Source organism: Trichoderma atroviride, chromosome 3 (genome assembly GCF_020647795.1).
Source record: "Trichoderma atroviride chromosome 3, complete sequence".
NCBI classification, from domain to species: domain Eukaryota; kingdom Fungi; phylum Ascomycota; class Sordariomycetes; order Hypocreales; family Hypocreaceae; genus Trichoderma; species Trichoderma atroviride.
Genome location: NC_089402.1, coordinates 2839033 through 2859394, shown reverse-complemented (window position 1 = coordinate 2859394; position 20362 = coordinate 2839033). Strand labels below are relative to the sequence as shown.

The 20362-nt window shown below is 46.0% G+C and overlaps 9 protein-coding genes across 9 annotated transcripts; 7 read left to right on the top strand and 2 right to left on the bottom strand.

The window, feature by feature from the left end:
* Positions 1–1106: 1106 nt before the first annotated feature.
* On the top strand, positions 1107–1912 carry TrAtP1_006180 (uncharacterized protein; the record flags this gene model as incomplete). Its single annotated transcript, XM_066113013.1, has 3 exons — positions 1107–1180; positions 1234–1681; positions 1745–1912. The coding sequence occupies 3 exons, from the start codon at positions 1107–1109 to the stop codon at positions 1910–1912; spliced, it is 690 nt and encodes a 229-aa protein (XP_065969099.1).
* A 617-nt stretch (positions 1913–2529) lies between these two features.
* On the top strand, positions 2530–4344 carry TrAtP1_006179 (uncharacterized protein; the record flags this gene model as incomplete). Its single annotated transcript, XM_066113012.1, has 1 exon — positions 2530–4344. One exon carries the CDS (start codon positions 2530–2532, stop codon positions 4342–4344), a length of 1815 nt encoding a protein of 604 aa, XP_065969098.1.
* Positions 4345–4449: 105 nt separating this feature from the next.
* On the top strand, positions 4450–6084 carry TrAtP1_006178 (uncharacterized protein; the record flags this gene model as incomplete). The annotated part of the gene is made up of 1 exon (XM_066113011.1): positions 4450–6084. The coding sequence occupies one exon, from the start codon at positions 4450–4452 to the stop codon at positions 6082–6084; it is 1635 nt and encodes a 544-aa protein (XP_065969097.1).
* A 4474-nt stretch (positions 6085–10558) lies between these two features.
* On the top strand, positions 10559–11694 carry TrAtP1_006177 (uncharacterized protein; the record flags this gene model as incomplete). Its single annotated transcript, XM_014082816.2, has 2 exons — positions 10559–10907; positions 10964–11694. 2 exons carry the CDS (start codon positions 10559–10561, stop codon positions 11692–11694), a joined length of 1080 nt encoding a protein of 359 aa, XP_013938291.2.
* Positions 11695–12707: 1013 nt separating this feature from the next.
* On the bottom strand, positions 12708–13102 carry TrAtP1_006176 (uncharacterized protein; the record flags this gene model as incomplete). Its single annotated transcript, XM_014082815.2, has 2 exons — positions 12708–12980; positions 13037–13102. The coding sequence occupies 2 exons, from the start codon at positions 13100–13102 to the stop codon at positions 12708–12710; spliced, it is 339 nt and encodes a 112-aa protein (XP_013938290.2).
* A 555-nt stretch (positions 13103–13657) lies between these two features.
* TrAtP1_006175 (uncharacterized protein) lies at positions 13658–14554 on the top strand (the record flags this gene model as incomplete). The annotated part of the gene is made up of 2 exons (XM_014082814.2): positions 13658–13883; positions 13953–14554. 2 exons carry the CDS (start codon positions 13658–13660, stop codon positions 14552–14554), a joined length of 828 nt encoding a protein of 275 aa, XP_013938289.2.
* Positions 14555–14893: 339 nt separating this feature from the next.
* On the top strand, positions 14894–16006 carry TrAtP1_006174 (uncharacterized protein). The gene is made up of 4 exons (XM_014082813.2): positions 14894–15287; positions 15337–15429; positions 15498–15625; positions 15694–16006. The coding sequence occupies exons 1-4, from the start codon at positions 15044–15046 to the stop codon at positions 15970–15972; spliced, it is 744 nt and encodes a 247-aa protein (XP_013938288.2). The 5' UTR covers positions 14894–15043; the 3' UTR covers positions 15973–16006.
* Positions 16007–17460: 1454 nt separating this feature from the next.
* On the top strand, positions 17461–17985 carry TrAtP1_006173 (uncharacterized protein). Its single transcript, XM_014082812.2, has one exon. The coding sequence runs from the start codon at positions 17524–17526 to the stop codon at positions 17974–17976; it is 453 nt and encodes a 150-aa protein (XP_013938287.2). The 5' UTR covers positions 17461–17523; the 3' UTR covers positions 17977–17985.
* A 484-nt stretch (positions 17986–18469) lies between these two features.
* TrAtP1_006172 (uncharacterized protein) lies at positions 18470–20361 on the bottom strand. Its single transcript, XM_014082811.2, has one exon. It carries the CDS (start codon positions 19968–19970, stop codon positions 18840–18842), a length of 1131 nt encoding a protein of 376 aa, XP_013938286.1. The 5' UTR covers positions 19971–20361; the 3' UTR covers positions 18470–18839.
* Between the last annotated feature and the right edge of the window lies 1 nt (position 20362).

Sequence of the window (20362 nt, the reverse complement as noted above, 5' to 3'; positions counted from 1 at the left end):
CTAGATTTTGTGCTATCAGCCGCCTAAAAACATCTACTTCCAGTCAAATTGGATGCCAACTATTATTACCTTACTTGTAGCCCATGCTATCTTCGCCAATTGGGGTTTTATTCAAAAGGACTGCTGTAGACTAATATTCATCAGTGCTATCATGTATTATAACAGCTATTTCTATTAATATCTAGCTAATTATTTCTAAATTGATTCGTCCACAATCTACGTGTAAGCTTTGCAGTAGCGCGTTTGTAATTGATCGTTATTTAAGCAGCTATTCATCGGAATGGGAGCTAACAGCACGGTAACGATTCATCACGTATAGCTTTCATATAGCGAAGCCAGCTACTTTATTCCATGCACAGAGCTTGTAAATGCGCCTATGTTATCATTGGAATCGTCAATTCGAACGTCTGGCTCTTATTGAGCGAAAGGGGATGGACAGCTACATGTCACAAGGCTATTAGGCAACTAAGCTATATAATCCATTTTCCTTCAAGCTTGTTGTTAAGGGGTGGGAGATCCTTAGATTAATTACTGAAAATAAACTATAAGAGCTCCTATCTACCAGGCACCTATGCTCCTATAACAAGAAAGGAACCTTTGTATTAAAACTCGATAAAGTTGTTGTCTCTTGAGAAGAAGAAGAAGAAGAAGAAGAAGAGGCCTTCTGCCAGCCCGAATTAGCGGAACTCAGAATAGAAGAATTACATGACATCTGATTTAATCCTTTACCACAGGTTGTTCCCGCTAAATACCAATTTCTTTTCCTTCTATTCTCTACCTATACTTGTGTAGCTCGATATGCTTATATGCAAAGGTCACATAATAGCACAGCTGCAATTGTCTCATTTTAGAAGATGACAGAAAGGCTGCATGTGACAGATAATAATGCCTTGGGCAAACGTCGAGTTAGCCTAAGGCTATGAGTAGACCCGCTTGGGCTTTTGGCTACATGTACGTACATAAGCACCTGAGTCCAGTCTTCAGCTTTCTGCTGCTGATTCGTACCATTTTTTCCACTTGGGATTATTGCCAGCATTTTCAACAAGCCTGATTTCACTGCTGACCCGCGCAATACCGCCTAAGTTAGTTGACTGTGCTTCGCAAAGATGGCGGGGGCTGGGTCTTCCAGGACCGGAGCATCGATAGTATACGAGCCGGAGGAGGGTGAGCCCATCGTTGAGTGTGTCATGCCCGCTGTAAGCCCTTCATACGGCCTTCTAACAACCCCCGCAGTATTGTTCTCGTCCATGGACTGCAGGGACATCCCTTCAAAACTTGGACTTATGTCCATAAATTTGAAGCAGAGCCTAAGACGCAAAATTCTGAACAGGTGATTTCTGATAGCCAAACTCGGATGACAAATGGCCCATTGAAGGTGTCTTGGCTGGGGCAATTATTCCAAAAATTAAAGGACGACAAAAACCAAGACAACGTGAAGCGAAATCCCAAGGCTAGCACTTTTTGGCCACGAGATCTCCTACCTTCTAATTGCCCCAAAGCCAGAATTATTGTTCTAGGGTATGACACTGTGGTCGTCAAATTACCGTCCGGTGGAAAGACAAATCGGAACAATATTTTCATGCATGGCAAAGACCTTTTGAATGAGCTTTCACGAACACGTCCTTTGGGTCGAAGAGTTATCTTTGTCGCCCATTCATTGGGAGGCATCTTAGTCAAAGAGGTGTGTATTGCAGGCTATTTACGTGCCGTTTTTCGTATTCGCATCTAAGATCATCATCATTAGATGCTTTCTAACTGCTCCACTTCGAACTCTCACGAGCTCCAAGATATTCTTGCTTCAACCTCCGCCGTCATATTCCTGGGCACGCCTCACAGGGGAAGTTCAGTAGCGTCGCTTGGGGGCTGTCGCTCGAAAAGCAGCAAGTTTCTTCTTGCTAGATACAAACCCTAGCATTATTAACAGTCTAGCTCTCAAGGATGCTGATCTCTCCCGCTGCCAAGATGTCTTTTCCTCTCTCTGGGCCAAACATGACTTTCAAGTAAAGACATTCCAAGAGGCATTGGAGTTCAAGTTCAAGTTCAAAGGCCTACCATTCGTAACCGTGAGAGCAAAGGTAAGATCGCGCACACTGCAAGGAATGAGGCGGCGGCAGTATCTTACAGCGATAGGTTGTCCCTGATTACTCCTCTTGTATTGGAGATCCCCGTGAGAGGGCTGAGACGTTACATGGCGACCACCGAGAGATTTGCCGATTTGACAGTGCGAATTGTCCCAATTATAAAAAGGTGTCAGGCGAGCTTAAAAAGATTTACATACAGCTTGAGGCAGTGGATTATGCGCTCGAAATTCCAAAGCTCGATTATGCAAGCTCTGCCAGGATCGAACGATTTCTTCGCTTTCCAGGAATGCAAAATCGCTTAAAGGCCATCAACAGTCCACTTCTAAACACCTGCGGGTGGCTACACCGAGTGCAAGCTTATGCAAACTGGATCGCTCGACAGAAGATCGAGGAGCATCATGGTCTATTGCAAATTGTAGGAAAGCCAGGGTCAGGTAAGTCAACAATTATGAAGCGAATATTCGAGCAAGTCCTTTCAAAGTTTCATGGGACAACGACCTGTGTTGCCGGTTTCTTCTTCAACCAGCGCGGTAGCTTATTGGAGCACTCGTCCCTGGGTATGTTTCGCTCATTGCTGTATCAGATCCTGCGATTTCATCCCCAGAAGTTTCCAGCTCTTTTGAAGCTACAGGAACAGGAATTGCAGGAGTACGATGAACATCAGATCTCGGAATTATACCTATCTAACCTCCGAGACATGTTTCAAGACTTGTTTCTTGACCAACAAAGTGATACTAGAACTATTATCTTTGTGGATGCTCTTGATGAGTGCGACGAGCCAGGTAGTCGAGAGATAGCCTACTTTTTTCGCCATCTCACAGATGCAGCGTACAGCGTTGGGGTCCGGCTTGATGTGTGTCTGTCCAGGAGGGACTTTCCAAACGTGCTCCTCAGAGATTGTCCTGAAGTCAGATTGGAGAAGTTTACTCGTTGTGACATTGAATACTACATCTCAAGGCAGCTCGAAATCGCCGGGTTCGGTGATAACCAGACTATGAAGCTCATCCAGCGCGAAATTGCTGACAAGGCTGACGGAATTTTTCTCTGGGTAATATTGGTCATCGAAAAAACCATCAAAGAGAGAGATAATGGGCGTAATGAAAAGTATCTCCTTAGAGAAATACGTCGCCTGCCAGCTCAGCTCAACGAGCTTTTCACAGAGTTATTGGATCCAAGTAAAATGTCGAAATCAGAACTGCGAATGACCTTGCGACTATATCAATGGGCAGTATTGTCTACGAGCCCATTACGTCTTCACGAATGGCATCATATACTTGCCTTCATTCAAGACGAACCTCCAACGTCTCTTGCCGAGTGGAAGGATTCCATATACTACACAGCCACTGATGAACAACTGGTGAAACAACTTAGGGTTATTTCACGTGGCCTCGTTGAAGTCAAAACGCATCACTATGATAACCCTGATAACCCTTCAGATGTCGAGGACATGAGGTCTGCAGGTGCTGGAGCAGGCTCCCTCGATAGTTCATCTGGAGAGAGCAGAATTGTACAGCCTATTCATGAGTCAGTCCGTGCATTCTTCGTTGAAGGTGGAGAGTGGCTATCAAAAGCTTCAGAAATTGCAGGATACACGATGAATGACATCGTATCGTTTTGTGCCCAGGGACATATTACGCTGATGAAATGTTGTTTCCAATATCTCGCCATCAAGGAACTTCAAGAACTCTGCGATGCCCGTTTCAAGACGGCAAAACTGATCAAATTTAAAAAAACTCCGGAACTGACCATGGGAGCTCAGCTGCAGTCGGCATGGTCTGCTTTCACTCCAGAGCTCGAACAAATCCCAGAACCAACCATGAAAACTCGACCACAGTCATCATCTTCTTCCTGCGTTTCCAAAAAGGATGATCACATGTTCTCGTTCAATTCGAGGTTTTTATATGAGCACGACTATATAAAAAATTGGGTAATGCGTATTAAGTCCCGTTTGGAGAAAAGAGGTTTTCGTTCAAGATCTCCCAGCGAAAAAGACTTAGATGCTGCTCTTAATTATTCTTTACCACACGCTAGTTCGAGGTCCCCTTTGGGTCAATTTCATCCCTCGCCATCTGGTATTCAAGAGTTGACTCAGGAAGACTTTTTGGGTTCTAATGATTCTTTACGATCCGCTAGTTTTGGGTCCTCGGCCAGCAGCCATAACATAAATGATGTCTCTCGCTTTCAAGACGACGCGAAGAGAAATTCGGCCGATCATATTATAGACTCAGACTTCATATCTGAGCCTATAGATTTTCACTCATGATCGGCAAAGTCTAAAACTCTCGATGAGTATCTGGCTCTTGAGTCGTACGCCATCAATAGAGTCTTTCTTCATGCCCGATTGGCTCAAAATGCTGGAGCGAATCCAATGCCAATCATTCGCCTTCTCCACGGTGGATGCTATTGGCAGAGATGGCTGAGCTTGCAGGAAAACATCACGACGACAACCTCATTGCTGTCATTGGCGGTAGAACAGGGATTAAATACGTGGGTGGATTGCATTATGGAATGTGATTCATTGCGACCACCTGTCAAAAAAATCAACGCTGCACTCTTTTCCGCAATACTTCGCCGCCAAGCCCAATCCATTCGCATCCTTGTGGTTCATGATGCGCAGCTTGTTGGGAAGAAAAATCTAAGAAAAGCACTGAGCAAAAAGAAAGTTCGTCAGACATTCTTGGCAGCCCTGGAAGAGAGCCACGCTGGAGATAAGACCAATGAGACAATCTTAAGCGCAGTTGTTCCTGATTACCTGTCGATACTCTACCAAGCACTCGGGACTGGGGACTTTGAATTAGTACAAGACTTTCTCAATTTCGATGTCAGTGTCAAGCACAAGCTTTGCGATGGCATTCACAACTTTATCAAGGAAAAATATTGCGAAAAAGAGCACCTTTCTGCCGCATTGAAACTCTTCGCAGACAGCGGTGCGAATATCAATGAACGGAACGCTTCCGGTGAAAGTCTTGTTCATATTGCTGTCAAGTCTCTCGATGCCGACCTTCTCCATGCGCTAATCGATGCTGGCGCAGATGTGAATGCTACAGGTCCTTCCAATTGGACGTCGCTCCACTACATATGCCACGGATATGGCAGAGAGGGTTTCATTCAGCATCTCGTTCGCGCCGGTGCAAATATTAATGCGAAAGACATTGCAGGCCAAACTCCACTTCACTGCAGTGTTCATAAAAATTGGTCTACGAAGTTGGTGGAAGAGTTGATAGCCAATGGTGCTTCTGTTGATATTCAGGATACGGACCATCGAACTCCGATAGATATTCTACTTGAAGAATTGGGAAGAGAAGGCCCCTATTATAAGGCAATCTATCAAATCAATGCACTCATGTCTGCTGGTGCTCACTTTGATGTTACTCACCGAGACTCGTGCGGCCGGACACTACTATACAAAGCGATACTTTCTAGCGACAAGGAACTTACTGAACTTCTCGTTAAACGCGGCGCAGATATAAACGAGAAGGATGAAGAAGGCCGAACAGCTCTTCATATTGCTGTTGCACTTGCTACGGACAACGAACTGATATCCGCCTTCTGGAAACCACCAGACAAGAGCCGCATCGTTGCTCATCTCTGGTTACGAAAGAACCTTTGCGGGGTACTACTAGGCCTAGGAGCAGATGCTTCAGCAAAAACAACAAATGGCCTCACTGTGCTGCATATTGCCGCCGACGCTGGGATTTATAGACTGATCGAAAGATTAGTAGCGCTAGGGGTTGGGCTAGATGAACGTGATCATCTCGGTCGAACCCCTTTATATCTCGCTGCGGCTCAAGGTTACAAGTACGCGGTTCGTACACTTCTCAAATCTGGAGCAAATGCTCGCATTCGAGATCAAGCAGGTATCTCGCCTTTGAGACGTGCTTCTAAAGGAACGCACGCAACGAGTAATTCTACAGCGAGAATACTTTGCGCTCATCTGCAAGGAGATGATTTATTATCAGAATGCTCGTGCGAATATGGAAAGCTTCACATCAGTGACTCTTAAATAATCAGGCGCACATGAACGAATGGGATAGATGCAGATATTAGCATTGATACCAGTTACTGATCGAGACTACTAGTTCAAGTTGTTGTAGTTTTAAAATACACGCAATAAGACTTGGAGATATCGATATAACCTAGCATGAATAATAAGGAGAGAATATGAGCAGAAATTAAGCACTTGAACACGCTTGTTGGGCCATATTCAAGCGAACGTAAGGTCTATTAATCTCCGGACGAGACTGTTCACGTTGGATTAGCTATTCGCTTGGTAATGTAGCAGGCAACCTGCAATCAAGGTTGTCGATTTCCAAATCACCAAATCATCATTATCCTACTTATTACTACTATGATATAAAGACATCTAACAGTTTGGGAAATTCGGGGTCCCGTCAAGCTTTTTTCTTGAGTTTAATAACTTCCATTTTCGGCGGCCTAGGCTTCCGTTTTCAGAGTCATGTAATTCTGGTTTTAGCAGACAATGTGATAATGAGAAGAGCTTGGCGCCAGGTGGCTGCTTGACCCGTCTTTTGCCCATTTTGGGACGGAATTCATTGATGAGCGATAAGCAGCGCTTGTACCTTATTACTCCGTACGTACCTTTGCATAAGCTGAGTTTGCACTAGAAGCTTCTTATATTCGAAGCTTTCGACGCATATTTGCTATGTACCTTTAATATGAAGGAGCTGCATGTACTTAGCACGCCGAAACAAGATAAAATATTATATAGGCTGTCAAAGAGACCTCGTATTTTATCGAATAGAAAAGTAATTTTTGCCATCGCGTAATGGGAGCTTCGGTCGGCTATAGCTTCAGGAGGCGCCATTTTCACTCTCGTGCATGTCGGCCCTTTACTTGAAACTTAAAACTCGTTTTGGATTCAACATCTATATTAAGTGAACGAACCCCCATTATCCATCCCTTAGAAGGATGACGGGTTTCCCCATCTACACTGGCAGGAAGCTATATGTCAAGCTTCGGCATTGCATTTCTCTTCATTGAGAGTGCTTTTACAAAAGGGTGACACAAAATTCTTCAATGATGAAACGCTCCAAACGCAACAAAAGATCCCTTTGGGATATGATAATGGTTCTTGGAACCAGCGTTCTTGAGAGCTCCTCTGAGACGTAGAATAGCTCATCACTGAATCGTATCCCTGGTTGAACGATGCAGTCAAGTACTCGTCTGCCGCTGGTAGATAGTTGAATCAAATTGCCTCGTTGTATTTATCGATCGATTTCGATTCGTGCACATATGGCAGACTGGGCCAGTGGAAATAAAAAAAAGCTTTGAATCACTACATACATGTACCTACATACGCCATAGACCTTAGGGCAGATTGAAAAATGAAAGCAACAGAGACGCCGAACCTTCATTGTGATGCCCCTTTCTTCCAACCCAAATGCAAGCTGCTGAAGACCAAACATCTCCCACAGCTCTCCGCTCTGTTTGTTTGTACATGTAGTCAGCAACAAAGTTCATACATGACATCATGTAGAAAACATACTTTTGAACTCGGAGCAGGGTGTCGCCCTTGAAACTCAAAAGCGGAGTCATCGATCGGTTGTGGAGGGTCTGGCTGTTGGAAAGCTGGCTGTTGGGAAGCTGGTTATTGAGAGAAAACCTCAAACATGTTTTTTTTCCTTTGTCAGCCCTCGCTAATGTCACGAGTCGGCTGGTAGGGTGCGGCGTCAAGGAAACTCCGAAGAGAAAGCATGAACCCGACCCCCTCTCACCCTTTCATCCCTCAGAAGGATGACACAGATCGTCAAGAGCATGGTGTAGCCATGCTTCGGTTCTGATTTATCTTCACTGGGACTCCGGGGGATCATTTCAGGGGTCCCTACCTAGAAGCCCGTCAATGATGACAGTCCCCTCCAAACGCGACGAGGATCCTCGAAGGATCTGATGACGTCCCTTGGAGCCAGCGTACTGGAGAGTTGCTCTGAGACGGATCGACACTCGTTGAATAGACACTGCATAAGCAAATGTGTCAAGATGGTATTTGGTTGCGACAGTATGAAAGGTCATCGTTTCATCCAAGCGGTAGTGAAGATTTTGACCGAAAAAATAAGAAACGGCATGGCAAATGTGCAGAGCGTTGAGAAGAAGCTGACAAGATTGATGGAAAGGGGACGAAAGGGGACGAAAAAGATCGGAGGTGCAGCTTTGATGGTTTTTATCTCAGCATCTCCAGCCGCAACTTCCTGTCGCGGCTCGCCTGCTGTCGGTCTAAATGCAAGAGCGGTTGGAGTCGCATGATACAGTTGAGTGCCAACCCACCATGTCTACCTTGCAGATTATGTTTTGACAAATAATCCGACAGGAGCTGTGATATCAACTTCCTTGGTAGCGTACGATGCTCGGATTTGGACGGCAGTGACCAACGATAGCAATAGACGAGATTTTCTTTCCTGCTGCCGGTGACCCCGTTTCTGGAGGAGTTGGGGAGGGAAAGGGCTCTTTTATTCTGCAAAAATATGCCCAACGGGTCTGGGAAAGTGTTGTTGTGAGTACGCTATCGAATAGTACCTTGAAATGCTCAATGAAAACAACTTAACGTGAATCTTGACATCTGTGACTATCAGAAGAGAAGTAGCAAACAGGCTTGATCAGGATGCCTCCTTCATGTCTTTCATTGAGTGACTAGAGTGATTAGGTGAACACTATATTGTATTTATGAAATCATTAAATGGTTCACCCCCACTATTTGAATTGATATCAACGGAACAATCTCTTTTAATGAAACGAATCACCATATCCAGGGTCAAGAAAAATCTGTAAAGAGTTGGCATTTCCAATCCGGGGTATGCAAGCCGCAAAAACACTCCAATATCAAATGTTTATATGAGACCCCCCCCCCCCCCTCCTTTAGAAAAAAAAATCTCATTCCAAGCGAGTTCTGCTACAGTCATCTGGAGTAGTTGAATTCATGACCTATTGGATGAAATGTTTCCATATGTGAGAAGCATTTAAAACAGAGATCAAAATCGTCGCAAAATCGTCGCAAAATCGCCACAAAGATCTTGTACTGTAAATTTTCTAAATTATATTACTTTCTGTTAGAAAATTTGAATAAGCCAGAGATAGTTTTGGGACAATATTACATGCTTACAGCTCTGCAGAAATCACAACATACTCCATGTCTATACCTTATTCTCTGAGAAGAATTCAATCTGTACTCATTAATAGATAGTTCCATAAGTAACTATATCACTTCATCCCAGTGTCGTGATAAATGGCTATATCAAGTGGCGTCCAGATTTTATCTCTATCACCCTGAACTCTTATAGCCTTATCAGCTCCATCTTCAAGGAGGACGTGTGCCTATGATTTAGAATTAAAAGATGATGCTGGTATTGGTCCCCGGGCTGGCCAGCATAGCGCTGGCCAGCTGTCGAGATCAGCTTCATTTGGGTGCATAAAAAATACCCGAAATGACATGCATTGTCAGGTAATTATATGTAGCGAGCTGGTCCGCTGTAAGTGAATAGTACTAGTGGTTCTAATGCGTATACCTAGTTGAAGAAATACTAGGTAGTAAGACGCAACAAATACAAGCAATGAGAGTCTTTTCGGCTCTTAGATGAAACCATATTTATAGAGTCACATGGGATCATGTCTAGTCTTCATCAGACTTCAATATCTCAAAGGCTACCTGCTGACAATCGGAAAGAGCTGGAAACTCCTCAAAATTACAAACTCCGCATTTTGTGCATAGGTATTTCCGCAAGCCAGCCATGGTTGTCTCGCTGGCCTCACTTACACAAATGCATGTTTATCTCAAGACATTTTTCACATATTGGTAGGCCAACGAAGCAAAAGCTTACACCCAAACAATGGGGCAATGTCCTCGAGGCTGGAACTAGTGCACTTGCTACTCGTAGCGTATTTGAAGTCTAATTCCTTACCTATCATTGATACTAATCGTGAGCATTAGATGAAGTCTACATCCTTGTGATCTGCTTCATTGCTTGCCTCAAGTCGGAATTATTTACAACTAAGAATATATTCCGCGGGCAATTGGCCTGGAGCGTGTGGAGATGCGGGACTTGCGGAGATGGCGTTTGGCGTATCAAGCGTTTCCAGAATCCAATGTAATGCCCTTTCGGGACCAGCCGTTGAACCCACTCTACGTATGAATTGCCTTGTTGAGTAATTAGGGACACTGGATGCCCTTTTAGCCTAGAATTGGCATGAAGAATGTGATTTGTATGCGATTTATGATACTTGGATATTGGTAATTGCGCTCGGCATGGCGGATATGATTCAGCAAAGGAGCAGCGAAGTGGAAAGCATTGCTTGTAAACTCCGCATCATCGAAATATAAGTCGTTTGCAATGTCTTGATATCATTGCAATTTCAACCTACAATTCATCAGCTTCAGGATCTAGACGCTCCGAAGAAAGTAACTCCAACTCAGCTGTGCTCAATAGCATATACGATCATCTGTTCTTTTTTTTTTTTTTACTCTAGCAATGACGATGAAGGAAGCACTCACTTACCCAGGCCCAAAGGTCGACATTGTTGACTCACCAATACCGACAGCGGGAGCCTATCAGATGATTATCAAGGTAGTCTGCGTAGGACTGAACCCGAAAGATTGGAAAGTCGCCGACGGCATCGTACCTGGAGTGACGCGCACCAACGAAGGAGACGATTTTTCAGGAGTTGTCCATCAAGTCGGACAACATGTGACTGAATTCAAAGTTGGCGATCGAGTCGGTGTTTTCCATAAAACATTGAGTCCAGGAGGAGGCTGGGCCGAGTATGCTATTGCATACGAGAGCATGACATTCCACTTGGCGGATCACGTCTCGTTCGAAGGTTTGCCTTGATCACTGTTAGCTACCACTGCTAGATTCACTAATCTTTCTTAACAGAGGCTGCAACTATACCCCTCGCGGCCATAACTTCATGCTTGGGAATGTACCGCCGCCTTCCACTTCCATATCCATGGGATCCATGCGATAGGCTGCAGCCGTTTCTTATTTACGGCGCCGCATCTGCGGTAGGCGCTTACGCATTGAAGCTGGCGGTGTTGTCAAACATTCACCCCATTATTGCAGTTGCTGGACGAGGACTCGACTTTGTAGAGACATTGATCGACCGGTCTCGTGGCGATACCATTATTGACTATCGCCAAGGAGATGATGCAGTGGTCGAAGCGATAAAAACAGCTCTAGGAGGCCAGAAACTCGAGTTTGCGTTTGATGCTGTGAGCGAAAAGAGCACCATTAGGAACGTTTGCAAAATAATAGACAGAGATGTTGGAAAGATGGCCGTTGTGCTGCCGGTTCCAACCGATGAGATTTCCGAAGGAATACCGCGAATTAACACAGCCGTTGAGATGTCCCAATGTGAACTAGGGAATGAAGCGCTTCTCAAATCTAGTTCCAAGAGCAAAGGGCTAGGGATACTCCAGTTTACAATTGTGATGTTGAAGTTTATCGGGAGGGGTTTGAACGAAGGATGGTTCAGCGCGCACCCTCACGAAATTGTGCCTGGCGGGCTATACGGATTAGAAAGCGCGCTTCAACGACTCAAGAGTGGATCAGTCAGTGCAAGGAAACTTGTTGTCCGAATCTCGGATACAGACGGGGTGGAGCATTGAACTTGATATAGGTTTGAGGGTTGATGTCTACGGATGGGCTTCGTTGACAAATCGGTGGGCATTGATAGCCTCTGTGTATGCCAGCCCATATTACACGCATTGATGGTTACCCGCCTGCAGTGAATATACAACTCAACAGAAATATCTCAGTTCAAGCCGCTTCCGGGTATATATTTTGGCAAGTTCTTGTTCTGTGCTAGCTCTCGACTTGGTGCCCAGCATTCCCCTCACTCTCCATTAAACTCGCAGGTTCGCTTATAGTCCTACTACCTAATCTAATGCACGCTTCCTCTTGGGGAAATTTTTGGCTGACAGTGGCCCACAGCTAAAGGTATACGAATAAGCTTGATACTACTATATGTAAGTAATGACGCTTCTCAACATGCGCGTAGGCAAACTGATGTGCCACAGCAAAACCCTTGCAATTCAATATTTACTCTACATGTCTCCATTCGGTGGCCAAGGCAAATGGGGCTCCGTACCACGCTCCTAGACGGTGTAAAAAGCCTTGGTGGGGAAATTCGCCCGCTCAAAAGAACATGGGCGGCAGCTATATACCTATATATAACAGGAATCGCGAATAGATACTAGTTTATAGAGAAAAATTGTTTTGGAATCACGGTAGTAGTTATGTGCGTGTAGTTATCATCTTGTGTGTTCAAAACTCTTAGATTCCCTGCTTCTTTGATCCCCGCTTGGTAGTCCATGTAAGTGGGCAGTAAGTTGGGCAGTAAGTCGGGCCCCGCCGCATTATTGCGTAATTGGAGGAATAATATGGCAAAACATATGCATAACGACTAATATTGCCGTTCGAAGATGTCATGTAACAGGGGTCACCGATTATGTACTTGCTCCGCTCTATAGTCACACCCCAGATACATGCAACCCAATAGACCATATGATAAGGCAAAGTCTTTAATTCTAACGAGATTCACCGCTTTATAATACTTGACTAGAGCTTTGGGTTGTACAAAGTTGCTCTTGCACATGCCAGGAGCCATCTCAATTTAGGTCTAAACTCGCTTCTTCTTCCACTCGTAGCTTGCAACGCCATCAGTGTGTTCAGTGTCCTTCTTCCACTCATAGCTAGCAACGCCATCAGTGTGCTCGGTATCTTTCTTCCACTCATAGCTGGCAACGCCATCAGTGTGTTCAGTGTCCTTCTTCCACTCATAGCTAGCAACACCGTCTGTGCTTTCAGTGTCCCTCTTCCATTCGTAGCTGGCCACGCCATCAGTGGTTTGGGTGTCTTTCTTCCATTGATAGCTGGCAACAGTATCAGAGTCCTAGAAAAAGTAGTAAGCAGTTGAGCCATTTAAAAAGGTGGATTGATAGCTAATACAGGAACAGGAGCAGCAGCAACTGAAGTCGCGATTGCAATGCAACCAAGGAATAGAGATGTCTTCATTTTCACGAAATCTTTATCAACGTATCGCCAGGAGTGAGGTAGATAGCTAGTCAAAGAGACAAAGAAGATTGTCAAGGCGGCATTACGCTCCCCTTAAAATATACAAATACCACCATGTTGACCACTAGGAAAATAACATGCGTTGTCCTCGAAGCTTCTCACCCATGGTATCCACACTTTTCTGAATGTGGGTAGTGATAAGCTACTGCTCCCCATTCTCCAACGGGGTTTTGATCATGAGAAGATGTCAAGTACTACCAAGCCCAAAGAGGCCTTCATTCCGTATATCTATTCGCCCTAGACCCAAAATATTACAAATGGAATGTGAAATATTGCAATCTCAACACCAAGATAGGGATAATTCATCACACCTTGGAACGAGTCTAAAATAGCTCTAGAACTTTTGTATACCACACGAAAAGCCCGCCTTGGCTTGTCAATCCTTGCGTTTACGGATTGTCACCGCCTCTGAACAGCGTCTTATAATTTGCGTTGAGGAAGAGAAGACACTTCCCTGTGGCTGTTGCATTAATTCGCAAGTTTACCAGCACAGACATGGAGAAAGACAGAGACGATAGCTCTACTGAAGAATTCGACCCGTTTCTGGGCTCTTCTGCAAGTTCAAAATATGAGGCTCGGAGCCATCGCAGGCGTAATATCCTGCTATACTGCTTGGCTATCTTGCTCGGTATCTCTCTAGGCTCACACGTTTTGACTTACATCTACGTTCATCGAGCATCATACCTTGATGCAGCTTGTGTACGACACACACAGCAGAATCGTATGCTTATTTGTCTTCTTTGTCTTGTTCGGCTCCAAAAACATGAGTTACTGACGTTTTTCTTTTTAGCTACACCGATTAATATTCCAATTCATTATCGTTCAGTTCATTACGATGGGACATTTCTTGCCAATTCAACTTCCCTCTACCGCCTTCCCCCATCTCCTGAAGTCGATGCGGCATGGGAAGGCCTCGGAACCACGTCAAAACCTCTTCTACTCTCCGAGTCGCAAGCAGCTCGCGCCGGAATCAGCCTCGACCATCTCAAAACTCCGTCGGGCGAGTTTCCAGTTTTATTCGAGTTCAATCACCACTTACATTGCCTCAACCTGATCCGCAAGGCCCTCTTTTACAACTACGATTACTATTCGAGCCCTAATTACCCGGGACATCATCTTGGCAAAGATGAGCAGACTATTAGCAAGCACGTAACACACTGCGTCGATATGCTGCGGCAAGTGATCCAGTGTAAGCCCGACCTAGGAGTTTTCGGACAGTATTGGGTCAAGGACAAGGAGCAGGGAGTGGACGGATCCTTTGTGGACTTCAATACGGACCACAAATGTGTCGATTGGGAACCAATACGAGAGTGGGTTCACGCACATCAGACGCTTGACGATATAGTAGTGGAGTTGAAAGAGGGTGATAAGGTCCTAGATATTGCACCCTAGGATGTCACATTAATGCAGTCATGCATGCATAGTTAGTCGATTATCAACTACCCTTATAGATCTAATAGCTCAACTATAGATGCTGCAAGGTTAAATCGAATAGTTAATTTGTATTTAAACCATGTTTATTGTACGTTGTAGGCAAAGCGGTTTGGGTAAGGTTAAATGAACTTTTGCTAGTTCCGCGCAAAATCTTTCTTCGCCAGATGAGGGCATCGCACTGCGATTTCCTGATCCAGACATCCATGGCCGCCACTAGTGCTGATATCAACACAACACGTAAAAACATCCGAACTGTACGATTGCAGGGTGCGGGCCAGTGACTTTTTACCCCTCAGTGTTGCTAACCAGCTTCCCGTCTGAGTGCGCTTAAATCAACCACTTACACAGCTCTTCCGACGGCTATCAACCCGTAATTATAGACAGAAGACATGACCAGCGTCGAAGGCTTCCGTCTCCTTCGATCTGTTGGCTCTATGCGGAGGCACCATGTCTCGACAAAGCTTCAGCTCTGGAGATGAGGATACGCTTTTGAGTTCCAAGAGCGAAGGCCTTCCTTTGCAAAGCAGGGAAAAGAGAAGAAATAACCATACGTTGATACACTTTTCTCTTGTCGCTCTGCTCAGTTCCATTGTCTCTATCGTTGCGAGTCTTATAGTATGGAGAGCTGTGCTGCCGAAGCCGGGATTTAGGGAGAATGTACAATTACTCCCAGGATTGGATATTCCGCCTCGTAAGAGAATTGATGTCTATTTCTTTATTTTTACTGACAAAGCGTTCAGTCGGCCCAATTCAAAAGGCATTCATGCCTGAAAGGGTGTATGATGATCCACGAACAGAAAAAGGGCGCGCAGCCTGGATGAACCTTTTCCCCAGTACGTGACCCGGCGTGCCCATCAATATCTCATACATGACAGAGAAAATTTGACTAATTATATCACAGAGGGGAAGGGATATGTTTCGATAGATAACATAGAAGCTGCAGGCCCAGTGCCCGACTATATTCGAGACACCAGCAACGATGGTACCGGGCGGTTCTCAATAGCGACTTTCCATCAACTACACTGCCTCGTATGTCATATTCATCACTCTCTTATTTTTTCTGTAATATCACGATCACTAGACTAATCATCACGCAGTATCTTCTTCAAGTAGAGCTCTTCGACGCCCTGGCATCAAACATTACCGAACCACACTCCCATGCATTCCACTGTCTGGACTATCTCCGAGAGAGCATCTTGTGTGCATCCGATTCTACATTAGAACCATTTAAACCAAAATACGATCTTGCCACGCCTCGAAAAGGCGTGGACGGATATGGAACTCCACACCAATGCCGAGATTTTGGCAAACTCCGCAGCTGGGCTGAGCGATTTCGATACAACGATGATCAAGGATTTGAAACTTATGGAGGATAAGCGATTGGGGTCATAGACAGGGCGGCAATACATGGCATGCAAATATTTTAACATATTTATATGACATTAGAACGGAAGACTAAAAGAAAAAGAATACATGTACAAAAAAGAATACAAAATCATGCAAGCTTACTGTATTATTCGAGACATTGCTTCTTCGGTAAAGTCAATTAAGCTCTGATCAACAGGGCTAACAGCGGGAGCTAAACCACGGTACGCCACTCTTCCTAGCTGCAGCTGCATACCACCTGTCACAAGATATCTTAAGTTGCTCACAAGGCAATGTTACCTGATCATGAAGCTTACTTATGCTATGACTAACTTCCACATGCAAGTTTTCGTTGTGCGCAGCATCAGCATAGCACGACAATAAAGCTTCAATTTGAGCGTTAGCGGCTGTTATAGCGTCCATCATTATAACGCCGCTGTATCTGGATTTTGAGAGCAACATTGAGCGCGTCGAGTGATGGGAGACGGCATTCAAGCATTCGCGAGGAATGGACACGACCAAGATGTAATTAAAGCGATATCCGGCCAGCTATTAGATTAAATCCACGGAGAGATTAGCAAAGATTTAATAGACCTGACGTTCATCCATTGCATGTGGTTGGATTCGATATTGATAGCAGCTAATATACTATATAGGGTTCGATTCTTCATAAGGAAGCTGATTGGCAATTTTATTGCTGGCTCATAGAAAGGAACATTATATGTATGTCAGTGACACAAGGCCGTCATGTTAGGGCGATATTAATAGAAATACTCGCAGAAGAATTGATGTTGGCTCCCACGCATCAGCTGCAGGAGTGAACCCTTCTATCGGAATGTGTTGCCGACGCTCGGCAAACATGTGTATAAGTCCATACCTACATGCATTTGGTGACGCACAGATGAAATGTAATAGGATAGATTCGGAAAGCTGCAGGCAAGCTACAGATCCTTTCACCCAAACATCTCCTTACGCGTGCCAATCGCATTAGAAGTCACGCCACGTCTCCTACTTCACCATACCCTTGAGCCTCAACGTTGCACTAACATTGCACACAATCAAGGGCGCCAAGACTCAATATCTGCAGCCGCGCAGCCAATCCCTGTTAACCACATGTATAAGCTTAAATCCCCATAGTTTGCCTGTGGAGCGGCACGAGCAGGCAGGCAAGTTGGGCTGAAAAGACATGCAAATCCGCACAAGGCATGCGGCGAGATGCTCATGTGAACAGATTTGGTTCCAATAGGAAGAATCGGGTAAAAGCATCGTGGGCTCGCTTGGGCTTTGATCAAGGCGGTCTGTTGGCCGCTTTGCATGATGCCAAGACGAGCTGAACGTTGCTGGCTGCAGTAGCGGGACTCGAGGCTTTTTTACCTATATTGCCTAACAATTCGAAGGAAGTGAGTGGCATGATAACCCTTGATTCAGCAGAAAAGTTGAGAAATAGCAAATAAAACATGAATATATATAGAAGAGGCGTACAGCCCTCTATTAATGAAAGTAAATGAGGCTCTTCACCGTCCAGTGTTCACTTTTAGCAACACTCTCAGTCCATCTCAGCCATGAAGGAGTCTACTCATACCCATTTCACCATGACCAACTTTCTCTCTCTCCTCAGTCTCTCATCAATCGCCCTCGCCGCCACAAATCCCATCTCACACAAGCCTCACGCACGACTCATCGCCCAGTTCCCATCCTCCTCTCTCTTCCAAGATGCCTCCATCCAAGTCGGCGCCGCCATCGAGCCATGCCGCCCAGGAGAGCTAGTCTGCAACGACGGCTGCATGCCCCCTCGCGCAGAATGCTGCCCCGACGGCGACGGCTACTGTAAGCAGGGATACGCGTGCGTCACCGACGGCTGCTGTCCCTTTGGCAAAATATGCGACGGCCGGATCGTCTGCGATTTCGGCGAAGTGCCTTGTGGCGATAAGCATTGCATGCCCGAGGGGGCTGTCTGCTGTCCGGGGGGGATCGTACTGCCGTGCTGGAGAGACGTGTTTTCAGAACGGCTTTGAACGTTATTGCCAGCATGCGAAAAGTACCACCACTGAGGAATCAAAGACAAATAGCATCGACAAACCAACGAGTTCGCATGACCTGAGCACTGCTGAGGCGCTGAGCTCTATTAGAACGAGCCATGAAGAAGCTTCGATTCCAGCATCAACATCGACATCAACATCAACCTCCTTGGAGACATCATCTTCTGAGCATGAGACCAGCAAGCCAGTAGTGCTGCCTACGCCTCATCTCCCTGCAGAACCATCAACTTCGTCATCTGTAGAGGCACCGTCAACTACTACTTCGTCAGCACCTGCGTCAACCACTTCTCCGTCGAATGATAATGCCGCGACTGTTGTTAAAGTCCCAGGCCTTGAACTCACACTTGCATTGGCGTTGATATCAATGGCCATTATTCGTCTTTAGATATTTGAAGTGTGGTACTCTTGTTCTGTTATTTAGTTTCTTAGCTTCACTATTGTAACACGATTGAATCAACTGAAAAAGATGTACAAAAGCAATGAGATCATGTATTGATTACCAAAAATAACGCTAAGTGGTATTCCAAGCTCCAAACTATTTTTCCAAGATTCCCTAGGTATAACAATAAAACAAAAGAATTACCACATGTCTTTGGATGGGGTATATATGTACAGAAGAATAATACAAAAGAAATTTGAAAGATACGCCACAGTGTATCGATGGACGAAAAGATTGCGTCTCAAATTCCCCCGTCATCTTTGGTATTAACGAGCTTCTCTTTCATCTCTGGCAGACATCATTTCTCTTCATTCACCGTTGGTATCTTATAAAATTTTATCTCGTCTTCGTCGAAATAGAAAAGGGAGAATAAAAAACGTGAAAGTGCAGCACAATGCATCTAATACTCTGACTTTTCATTGTGTGTCGAAAGCTCGCTTACAAAACCATGAGGATGGCCTGCGCTGCTTGTGGAGAGTTGGCTCACGTTGCTCAGCCTGAGTGGATTGACCAAACCCGGGCTTGGCTGGCCCTGCGACCATCGAGGATCATTTGAAGATCCCGAGGCTGGACGATATCCCGGGCTGGGCAGCGGAGATGGGTAGAGGCCAGGAGAAACATGAGGAGGGAAGTCGCCCGGAAGCTCCATGATGACCATTTGTTCCTTGGGCGGAATTGGCGGCGGCGCATACATGCCCTGGTGTTGCTGCTGCTGGTACATGGATTGGCGAGGATCCTGCAGCTGAGGCGTCTGCGAGGGAGCAGGGTAAGCGTGTTGGGGGTATCCTGGCGAGTAGCTTGGTGGCATCTGAGATGCCTGTGCCAGCTGTGGGCTTTGCTGTCCAAAGGGTGGGCTCTGCGCGTAAGCAGATTGCCGTCTGGGATCTTGCATCGAGCCCACTGCGGGCGTGATGGAGCGATCCATCGGGTTGACTGTCTTGAGCTTGCCGTCCTCCATCATGGCTTGAAGAACGCCGGCGTCAAGAAGCTCGGCCTTTTTGATGATGCGCTGGACCATCTCTCGGTTGGCAGCCTTGAGCTGGGCTCTGACAAAGGTGACCATGGCGATGTTGCACTTGAACTCGATGTCTTCGCGCAGGTAGAGGCCGTCGGCGGGGGCTCCCAGGCTCTCCAGGCCAATCTCGCGAGTCTCTGGCGGCTCGATGCCGGGCTGGTTGCCGCAAATGCGATACTTGTTGCGCAGGTCAATGTTCATGGGCGCATAGATGTGAGTCTGCAGGCCCCAGGGCATGTCGTGGAAGCAGCCGTTGAACTTGATCTTGCCGGCGCCCATCTTGCCCATTCCGGGGATGACCTGGATGCGCTCCTCGATTTCGTACCAGGTGCTGTAGAACTCGTCGGCGGCGGCATTGCGAGGCGCTGGGATGGGCTTGTGGCCGAGGACGAGCGGGTTGAGAGTGAGGACCTCGCTGTGAGAGTGCAGGATGTCGATGGCCAGCTGTCGCGGGATGAAGCCCGGGATTGGCGTCACCAGCGTAAACGCCTCTTTCTTGCGAAGCATTTCGGGCATTTAATCTGACCAGAAACGGTAACCAGAAAAAAAGAGGAAAGGAAGAAGAGAAATAGAAAAGTTCCCCTGTCAGGCAATTTCTAGCCACCACAGACAGACGGGATAGAGTACGAGTACGGGGCCGGGCGGCTTGCAAGCGAACGTAAGGGTTGATTGACAACAGTTGAAGCGACAGGATTCAGCCCCGCCGCCAGCCTCGAGTCCCCCGTAATTGGCGCACGTCGGGTGGGTGTGGACGCTGAGAAGCAGAAAGCTTACTTTATTTAGCGGAGGTTGTTGGTGGAATCGTGGTTGATCGAGTCGTGTTGCTGGAATCCGGGCCTGGGGTTGCACAAGGTCGTGATACCTGGACGCCAACAGGCAAAAAAAGAAGAAAATTACTTTTTTCACCC